The sequence below is a fragment of the Hypomesus nipponensis genome, chromosome 14 (assembly GCF_054491055.1).
Source record: "Hypomesus nipponensis isolate SF chromosome 14, ASM5449105v1, whole genome shotgun sequence".
NCBI classification, from domain to species: Eukaryota; Metazoa; Chordata; class Actinopteri; order Osmeriformes; family Osmeridae; genus Hypomesus; species Hypomesus nipponensis.
Window position 1 is genome coordinate 22,262,501 of NC_140374.1, and position 10,798 is coordinate 22,273,298.

At 49.7% G+C, this 10,798-nt stretch overlaps 1 protein-coding gene across 1 annotated transcript in view; it reads right to left on the bottom strand.

Moving 5' to 3' along the window:
- abcc8 (ATP-binding cassette, sub-family C (CFTR/MRP), member 8) overlaps positions 1 to 8,017 on the bottom strand; it is a 40,146-nt gene extending 32,129 nt beyond the window's left edge. Inside the window, exons 1-5 of the mRNA XM_084671249.1 lie at positions 7,453 to 8,017; positions 5,086 to 5,227; positions 4,490 to 4,611; positions 2,853 to 3,019; positions 1,074 to 1,316 (exon numbers count right to left, since the gene is read on the bottom strand). Coding sequence (XP_084527375.1) covers positions 1,074 to 1,316; positions 2,853 to 3,019; positions 4,490 to 4,611; positions 5,086 to 5,227; positions 7,453 to 7,681 — 903 coding nt within the window. The 5' untranslated portion in view covers positions 7,682 to 8,017. The remainder of the gene's footprint in view (positions 1 to 1,073; positions 1,317 to 2,852; positions 3,020 to 4,489; positions 4,612 to 5,085; positions 5,228 to 7,452) is intronic.
- Positions 8,018 to 10,798: the final 2,781 nt, after the last annotated feature.

Below are 10,798 nucleotides of genomic sequence, written 5' to 3' on the forward strand. Positions count from 1 at the left end.
CTGTCTGTGCTGCCGTGAGGCTGGTGGAGGCTAAAGCGGGGGTCACTGTCTGTGCTGCCGTGAGGCTGGTGGAGGCTAAAGCGGGGGTCACTGTCTGTGCTGCCGTGAGGCTGGTGGAGGCTAAAGCGGGGGTCACTGTCTGTGCTGCCGTGAGGCTGGTGGAGGCTAAAGCGGGGGTCACTGTCTGTGCTGCCGTGAGGCTGGTGGAGGCTAAAGCAGGGGTGGGCTGGGAACAGGCGCAGGGTCGGGGTAGAGGCCAGAGGCTGGCCAGGCCTCCACAGCCACCCTGCAGCATATGGGGGAAGGATCTGTGGTCTGTGACCAGGAGGAGATGACAGAGCGTGTGTTCCTGTGACAGTGGAAAGTCACACGGCGTAAGAGAGGGAACGGAAGTATCACAGTGTGCACTGAGTGATGTGCACGTGTGTGAGCGCGATATGGAGAGATGAAAAAGAGATCTAGCGATAGAGCGAACTGGGAAACAAGAATACGTGTGTTTACGAGCGTTAGGGAACCGGAAGGTTCATCCTAATGACCCCAGTCATCCTAGTTCAAGTCGTTTGAGGACAGAGAGACAATTCTGCTATAAAAATGATCAGTCCGGATAGTATACCACTCAAAGTGGATAGCAATGAGATAAGCTAACGATCATACCAAATAATCTGTCATGTTCTGTTACGTAAATACTTGGAACTGTAACTACACTAGAACAAGGTCTATTCTCTTATGTAATCACTTAAGGCTGGATTTTGAATGTGCTGTAAAGTGGGACATCTGTTGTAATCTTCAGATAACCCCAAGCAGTACTACCACTGCACAAACACAGGAAGTCCACATAGCCAATCAAAAACCACAAGACATTTCCCGTAAAACAAGTAAAACATCAGCCCAGAACGCTCGTGAGGCAGGTGATGCATTCTGGATCTACAGAGGACAGTATCACTAAACTAAAAGGAGAAATAGGGACAAAGACGACTGACAATCATCTTGCAATCGATTCATCGGTTTCAACCTGATTCATCGTTTTTGCCCCTCCATGGAGAGACTAACAAGACGACCTCCCTGGTCCTCACCCTCTGCTCCTCGAAGGCCGCTCGCAGCTTCAGGTAGTTGGTAAGGGCCCTCATGGCGATGGGCAGCTTGCCGATGACCTTGAGGTCGATGGGGCGGCGGTGGGCGGCGGTGATGAAGGTGTTCATCCACCAGTAAGTGGCCTTGGAGAGCAGGTTGACGAAGGGCTGCAGGAAGCGGACCCCCAGATCCTGCAGGTCCTCGGGGGGCTTCACCTCCATGGGGCTGACGAAGCAAATGTAGCGCTGGAGAGGGTGAGGGGTGAGAGAGAGGAGGAGAGGGGGGAAAGGGGGAGAGGGGGGGGGAGAGAGGAGGAGAGGGGGGAAAGGGGGAGAGGGGGGGGGAGAGAGGAGGAGAGGGTGAGAGGGGGGGAGAGAGGAGGAGAGGAGGAGGGGGAGAGAGGAGGAGAGGGGGAGAGGGGGGGAGAGGGGGGGAGGGGGGGAGAGAGGAGGAGAGGGGGAGAGGGGGAGAGGGGGGGGGAGAGAGGAGGAGAGGGGGAGAGGGGGGAGAGAGGAGGAGAGGGGGGGAGAGGGAGGGGGGAGAGAGGAGGAGAGGGGGGGAGAGGGAGGGGGAGAGAGGAGGAGAGGGGGAGAGGGAGGGGGGAGAGGGGGGGGCAGATAGAGGAAGGCCAAGATAAAACATTACACACACACCTATAATGGATAATAAAGTGCTTTACTTACTGTTACAAATCCGATTTTGACTTGCCAAGTTTAACGTCATTGTAATACTTGGATCCTCTTTCAATATGACATCCAGACATATATTATATTGACAGTGAACTTGACACTATTGTCTAAAGAGTGGTGGCTTGTCTGAGTGTGTCTTGGCAAACACATCGTCTTGGCAACAACTCTGCCTGTAATAGACTGAAACAGGAAGCTGTTCATTATCTTTGTAAACAACATAGCTATAGCGCTTAAAGACACACTGTATAATTCTGTACAACTAACTTGAATTATCCTGGTTCAGGATGTAATCAATAAAAATATTTTATACAAAAAAAAGATTTATTGCTGAGATATCTTAGAATGAGCTACACTGTTCTGCTCGTGTAACACAGAGAGCATCTCATCTTGTTAAAGTAGGTTATTATGTGGTGACTGGCAGTGGAATTAGAGCAATGGCACGTCCTACCTTAACTCACTGCTATTCTAAAGACAGGGAGGCAGGTGAGGGGACTGTAGGCCCGCCATGTCCAAACATCATTTTGACAATACGAACATTTAGACACTGATTCATATATCATTTAGATTATGTACTGTAAGTATTGCTGGTTTGAGTATGTTTCAGCCATGACAGACGTGAGCACAAACTGACACACTCACACACACACACACACACACATACACACAAACTGACACACTCACACACACACACACACATACACACAAACTGACACACTCACACACACTCACTGGCTTGGGCTCCTGGCACGTGACAGATGTGGGCTCACTGCACACACACACACACACACACACACACACACATGACAATGTTGTTTATTATCAAGCTAATCACTTGAAGACCCTTGATTATCCTCTGTGCTAAGAGAGATGATTGGTTGCTACTTGACATGAAATGACCTTCAAGGTAGACGTAGACATCAATAGGAAAAAAGAGAAACTCTCTCTTGACGTCCTCTGACATTTAAATCCACCTGCAGGACTCCATGCAGTGAAACCACAAGTCTGTCTGCCCGTCTCCATCCCCCCCCCCCCCACACACACACACACACACACTGGCACAAACACACACACACACACACACAGCAGACTTACCCTCCCCAGGATGACGTTGACCTCCACGGCCAGCAGCAAGCCGTACAGCAGGGCCAGCAGCCCCGTGATGCAGTACCGCAGCTGCCGCGGCCTGATGCCATGCTCTGTGTACTTAGCAAACTTGATGGTCTTCATGAGGAAGGCCAGCATCCAGTAGATCAGCAGGGCTGGGGAAGGGGGTGTGGGGGAGAGCGAGGGAGGGAGGGAGGGAGGGAGGGAGGGAGGGAGGGAGGGAGGGAGGGAGGGAGGGAGGGAGGGAGGGAGGGAGGGAGGGAGGGAGGGAGGGAGGGAGGGAGGGAGGGAGGGAGGGAGGGAGGGAGGGAGGGAGGGAGGGAGGGAGGGAGGGAGGGAGGGAGGGAGGGAGGGAGAGAATAACATGAGGGTGGGGGAGGAAGAACAAAAGCCATATGTGAAAGGAGAGAAAAATGGATTAATGGGGGAAAGGATTGGAGGGAGTGAGCAATTGAAGAATTAAAGGTCTAAAAATTACTACTGGGGGGAACAGGGGGCTTATTACTTATACATTAGATACTACTTGTATCGCTAACATATTTCTACTACTTGTTTTGCATGCAGTACACCCAAGGTCCTCCTGTTCATTTTAAACTACTTAGTTTTCAGGAGCCATTTGATGATTTGATATGTAGACCAACAGAGTATTCATGATGGTTCTTCTCACATTGTCTCCTAGGTTTGGCTTACACTGGTCAGGTCTATCAGCCGATCAAGAGGGCGATTAAATATTCATGTGAGGAGTCAGGATATATAGCATCAATGACTAGCACCAGATGGATGGAATCAGAGGAGCCAGTCTCAGGATGTCAACATGCACGCACCACATCAGAAATATCAAAAACACATTCCCTGTCCATCCTGCTCATAGCCCCTCAGACACACCCTTCCTCCACTCTCTCTGTCGGCTCCTGTCCTAACCTCCCTCCTCTATTCCTCCTCAGCCTCCCACAGTCACCTTACTGATAGATACTCATTACAGTCAAGGTGGTTAAACTCCAAAACAGAGCCAACACAGTGACAACAATCAGAGACCAATGAAGTATTATATGACTCAAAACCACAGCCCTTAAAGAGTTTCATTCAATACCTCAGCTTTCCTCCTGGCTAAATAGAGATTGGGTTTCAGTGTGTTGTTGTGGAGAAAGATAAGTGATTTAGAGGAAGTGGTGGAGGTGTGAACAGGAAGCTGGGGGTGCTGGGTAACCAGTCACATGCCTGACTGAATGCTGCTGTGATGCAGGACCAAAAGCTTGACTCCTGTTGCCATAGCAGTTACAGTCCTTGTCGTTTTTTGGTTTTATCTGCACAGTTTGTACAGTACCGCATTGACAAGGTCGTTAAGCCACTTGCCTGTTTGTGGAGAGAACCACCTCTGCTCTGCGTCTGTGTTCTACTGCACCCGCTACTGTCATCAGTAAATGCTGACCGTAGTCATTTAGCAATGGTCTGTGATTGCTGAGGTCCTTATCTTCAGTAGTTTGGTCTGTGATTGCTGAGGTCCTTATCTTCAGTAGTTTGGTCTGTGATTGCTGAGGTCCTTACTCCTCAGTAGTTTGGCTTGGCTGTAGGATGGAGCAGACCTACAGTGCAGGGCCTAGCGGGTGGGGACCACAGTCACCTACCTATGAGTAACTTGGGGAAGTTGGAGGTCTCAATGTTGTGGTAGTAGATGATGGAGGTGACCCCTGCCATGAAGGCAAGACCGGCAGGCATGTAGAGGTGCAGGTGGAGAGACTGGCTGAACCTGGGGGGGGGGGGGGGCAGATTGGATGACAGATGAGAAACACACGGTGTATACATTTATCTGTTTTTATGTAGCCTAACTCACACAAAGGCAGTTGCCCTGCATCTACTGTATATATATAGAGCTTTACAGAGTCAGCTGAGTGCTACCACAGCCTAGAAGCTGGAAAGCAGATGAGAAGCTCTGTGGTTGACTTTACTAACACATAGATACACAGACAGACTGTCCTCCTGAGACAACAAATCACTTCACACACAGTCACACACACCAGATGAGGAGAAAGACAAAGAGAGAGTAGACATCACAATTGAAAGTGAAAAGGTGCTGAAGATATCAGATTTGATAGCTGTGATAGTTGACATTTCACCCTGTGACGCCCCCCCCCCCCCCCCCACACACACACACACACGGGAAGAGATATCTGAAGGTTGTGAAAGATGGAAAGATGATCGTCCGTGAACGTTGGTGACTCACCCGTCAGATACGATGCCCTCGGCGACCTCGCAGACGAGGACGAACAGCAGGATGAAGGTGAGTAGCCAGCGCAGGTTGTGTCCCGGGAAGTGGAGCCAGGTGCTGTGGTGGATGTGGACCTTGGAGCTCTGACTGCCCCAGCCTCACCCAGGAAACACAACACACACATTACACCCAGGAAACACGACACACACAGTAAACGTCTGACCCATCTTCTTGTAGTGGTTGTCAGTGAGACAGCTGTCCCTGTCTCAAGGCTGGCCTTGTCAACGTGGTCATGTGAGGCTCCTGTACTTTGTTATCTCCAGAACAAGATGCCTGGGCTTTAGTTTAGTACCCTGACATCTCTCAGTCACAGTTGATTTAATTACCCATTAGAGGATATACTTATAAGAATGATCTAATATGTAAGAATCACAATTCAATTATCTGTATTATCATTAAAGGGGCATTTGTTTCCTAATCTGAATTACTCACTGCTGCCAATCTTCCTGCCAATAGCAATGTCGCTATGGTGATGGCTACTGGTAACACTAATCCTATTGGTGAGCTCAGGTGTTTACTCAAAGAAATGTTGGCACAAGATGGAAACCACACACACACACAAACACAACACACACTATTCATCAGGTTTTTTTCAGTCTCACTGTGCTGTGCCAAGCCTCGACAGAGATTAGGACTAAAGAAAGACTATTTCCTTTCAGTACTGGCTGTGAAACAGACCGTAGCTTGACATGAACCCTTTACAGACACAGTCTCCCTCACAGACAGTCTCCCTCACAGACACAGTCTCCCTCACAGACAGTCTCCCTCACAGACACAGTCTCCCTCACAGACAGTCTCCCTCACAGACAGTCTCCCTCACAGACACAGTCTCCCTCACAGACAGTCTCCCTCACAGACACAGTCTCCCTCACAGACACAGTCTCCCTCACAGACAGTCTCCCTCACAGACACAGTCTCCCTCACAGACAGTCTCTCCCTCACAGACAGTCTCCCTCACAGACAGTCTCCCTCACAGACACAGTCTCCCTCACAGACAGTCTCCCTCACAGACACAGTCTCCCTCACAGACAGTCTCCCTCACAGACAGTCTCCCTCACAGACAGTCTCTCCCTCACAGACAGTCTCCTTCACAGACACAGTCTCCCTCACAGACAGTCTCCCCCACAGACACAGTCTCCCTCACAGGCTGTCTCCCCCACAGACAGTCTCCCTCACAGACACAGTCTCCCTAACAGACAGTCTCCCCCACAGACACAGTCTCCCTCACAGGCAAACTGGAGGACCAGCCTGGCTCAAGTGGAAGTAGTTTACCAGGAAGTATCGATGAAACAGAGGTAATGTTGGCTCTGGGCCAGGAGGAATCAAGTAGATGAGGGTGGTGTAGAGGGAGAGATCAAACTAATACGGTGGAAAGGTTAGCTTGATAGGAGAGTGAGGGAGAACCAGTGACAGCCAGTCACACTGTGATGACACTGTGTGGCACAGTCGCGTGGCGTAGACACAGCTAAAGAGACACACAGATCAAACAGTCCTCTAATGACACAGAGAGAGTTTGTCCAACTCTGATGACATAGGGTAAGTCTGTCCCACACTAATGACACAGGCAAGGTCTACATTAGGAGGACAAGGAGGGAGTCTGTCCCACTGTGATGACACGGCAGGTCCCTCTGTGATGAGGACACTAACGGAGTTACAGACAGACAGTCAGGGAGCAGCGTGCTGTAATGTGAGCACTATAGATGATGGCTTGAGCCTCTGCTCAGGACATTCCAGACTGAAAGGTCACATTTGTTTGTCAAAAATAAAGAGAGCAGGAGCATGTTCTGGTACGCCATACTTCACCAAGGTGTCTGTCCGGCAGAATGCTTACGCTTTGGTCACATGGGGTCTGATTAAAAATGCTAAAGACAAGTATTTTTAACCCTAACCCTGGTCAGATTATGAGTACATGATGTCTATTTACCATGTCCCCTTGTCAAATGACCCTGCTTTCTCATTTTTGGTCAAACAGTATCATATTGTCATAAGTGCCATACTTGCATACCTGACATTATACCGGCAATAAATTAGTGAGCCAAAGACAGTTACGTTTAACAAGCTGAATATGACAGCTGGAGGACACATTCTCCAGACCGTCAGTCTCATCACAGATTGTCGTGGTGCAGTGCTGACACATCAGGCAGTGTGTGTGTGTGTGTGTGTGTGTGTTTGAAAGACAGAGAATACATGCTGTGTGTGTACTTTACATGTTCTCCCTGGTATCTGTACTCACCAGTGACAACCAAGAAGTGTGTGTGTGTGTGTGTGTGAGAGAGAGAGAGAGACGGAGGGAATGAGAGCATGCATGCAACTCCCACTTACCGATGAAGAGGATAGGGAAGGTGATGAAGAGCAGGAAGACGTGGGGCACCACGTTGAGCGCGTCCAGGAAGCAGCCGTTGTTGAGGACGCCTCCATCCACATTGTACGCCGAGCCGTTCTCGTTCCCGCAGAACGCCAGCGACATGGTGGAACCCGGACTCTGAGCACAGCCACGGGGAAACAAGAAGACGAGGAGCGTGAGAGCCAAGGAGAGAGGCACCCAGAGCATGTTCCTCTGAGGTGTCTGACGTCTACTAGATGATCCCAGGCAAGGTGCTCCTCCTTATTCTACATCCTGCCTGCCAGTGCTCAGGTCCACAGAGATCAGAAGGGCGGGACAGGAGAATCTGGAGACAGAGGCAGTCCAGAAAGGGGTTAGCAGCAGTCCTCGCTCCTCTCCGCTGGTCTAAGCTGCTTTCCCAGTCGCGCTGGGGAGAAATGCATGCATCGCTTTCTCCTGCAGTCTCCTGCAGGCATCCTGTAACACGCTGCTGGAAGACACACACACTCTCACACTCTGGCGACCTACAAACACACACGCACGCGCACACGCATGCACGCATAGCGTGCACCTGCGCTTCCTATTTTGGCCAATGAGAGTTGACCTTGTGAGATGAGAGAAGACACCATGCATGTGCCTGTGCAGCCGGCAAGCAGACCAAAGAGGAGGGAGGGGCCTAACTGAGAGAGAGGGTAGAGAGAGAGAGAGAGAGAGAGAGAGAGAGAGAGAGAGAGAGAGAGAGAGAGAGAGAGAGGGAGAGGGAGGAAGAGGGAGGGAGAGAGAGAGAGAGAGAGAGGGGGGAGAGAGAGATGGAGAGACAGACAGAGAGAGAGAGAGAGAGAGAGAGAGAGAGAGAGAGAGAGAGAGAGAGAGAGAGAGAGAGAGAGAGAGAGAGAGAGAGAGAAGAGGGAGAGGGAGAGGGAGAGGGAGAGAGAGAGAGAGAGAGAGAGAGGGAGAGACAGAGGGAGAGACAGAGAGAGAGGGAGAGGGAGAGGGAGAGGGAGAGAGAGAGAGAGAGAGAGAGAGAGAGAGAGAGAGAGAGAGAGAGAGAGAGAGAGAGAGAGAGAGAGAGAGGGAGAGAGGGAGAGAGGGAGAGAGGGAGAGAGAGGAGAGAGGGGGGGGTGTATATTAAATGAGTGTGAGTGTAAGAGGGGGGTGGGGTACAGCTGTGCAGCAAACACAGCAAACATCACTTCAAGGTTTGTGTGAGGCATGAGTCCAACCTCTCATCTAAATCCCAAAACACAAACACGTTCCCACAAATTATGTAATCAGACATAATCACCTAACCATAACCTCCTGGCTTTCCAGAAGTATCCATGTCAGAAGGTTTGATCACATCATCCGCATGAGATAGAAAAGGTGTTGATGATTTCAACAAGGACATATCCGTGGCAGTGGCATGGTTTATAATATAATGTATCAAGTTAGCATTGCATTCAGCTATGGCTAACATTCATAGGTAACAGCCGTGTAACAGAGCCATCATCAGCAGTTTAGAAAAGTTAGGTGGTAGTTTAAAGTGAAGGACTGACAATCTTTGATTGGCTACATAGCACTCACTGGGTTGTAATCCCTGTCACTGGCGGGACTTTGATAGCCGTTTGTGAACCTGTGTCCATTAAGCTGTGTTGAAGGAATGGGGCCAAAAGATGAGTCCCAAAGCTGGGCTTGTACTGACCTCATACAGTACCAAAGCTGGGCTTGTACTGACGTCATACAGTGCCAAAGCTGGGCTTGTACTGACCTCATACAGTGCCAAAGCTGGGCTTGTACTGACCTCATACAGTGCCAAAGCTGGGCTTGTACTGACCTCATACAGTACCAAAGCTGGGCTTGTACGGACCTCATACAGTACCAAAGCTGGGCTTGTACGGACCTCATACAGTACCAAAGCTGGGCTTGTACTGACCTCATACAGTACCAAGGGTCAGGTGTCAGGGGAGGGGTAGAGAGGAGCTGCAGAGCGATGACACACAGCTGAGTCAGACGCGCTGCCCTCCCCCGAGACACCCGACCCCCCAGGGACACCGTGACCACTGTAAACCCAAACCCTCTCACTTCCTGTCCCGCGCCAAAATACTTCCCCACATTGGAGCCTGTGGGGAAGTCCTAAAGTAGGAGCCTCAGCCAACCGGGTGAGTGCCCTATGCTCAAGCTGACCCCAAAAAGGGGTCAAAGATGGAGGGGGTGAATGTGGAGCCAAGTCAGGACAGGGTTAGGTTAGGAGGACGTCTGAGGGGGGGGCAGAAAATGGGAAGGGCACATGGGATCAAATGGTATTCGGTTGTGGGTTTGGAAAATCAAACTTCTTTCTAGATTACCGTACTCAGTGGCTTGAAGTGGACAAAAAAAGCAGTCCGATGTGATGCTAGTTCGGGAGTTCGATACTTAAAGGCCAACTTTTTTGGCCTTTAGGCCTATTTGGGCGCAAAATAGTTTTTTGAGCCTTGTGTAAAATAAAAATTGCTATTTTTTAATTGGTAAAACCTTGTCTAGTGAAAGTTAGCCTATTTTTTTTTTTCTCTTTATTTTTCAGCCACACCCTTACGTTTCTTATCCTCGTTTCCATTGTTATTCTTCTCCCGGGATGGCCAGTCCGGTACTGCGGGGCCATTCCGCGGTGGTGGATTTTAAAGTCATATAATTATCCTCGTGCTGTCAGGGGGTGCTGCAGCACCCTCAGCACCCCTAGTTCCCGCAGCCATACATAAATGTATGTATTTATTTAAACAAGTTTGAAGCTCGTGATTCGTAGCCTACTCGATGTTTCTGGTTGGACTTGGACCTCTGTTGACGTGTCTGGCTCTGGCACACGCGTTCTTTTAGTGCCTTTCTGAAGCCATGCTAACATTATTACTTACAAACGAAAGTCGTTTAGTTTCTAGGTTTGAAAGCAGCAGTGAAAAATCTGTCTTACTCAGGCATCAGTTGATGCTGTCCAGAATGTTTTCGAATTTTTCGAATCTAGCGTACCGGCACGCAAGAAAAGGTGCCGGTAGCTTAGAGTAAAATGTAGAGGTGCCGGTACTGCGTACCGGTGAATACCGGCCCACTTCGAGCATTGACCAAACTCATAACAATCCACTCACAAATCCAATTTTAGAGCAATGGTGTTGGCAGCCATGTTATTGCTTCCTTAACATCTAAAATCGCAGGGACCCAATTTCGTATTGCCTGGGGAGACTTCAAGAGAGTGAAAAATAGCAGAGCACCTGCATAACACAGAGAAGAAAGATTTTGAAATGTGACGGTGGTCTGTGAAACACTCCTGTACATTGCTAGACCTCGATACATTCATACCATAAATCCACCAGAGAACAGCGGGTCTGAACACTGACTGGC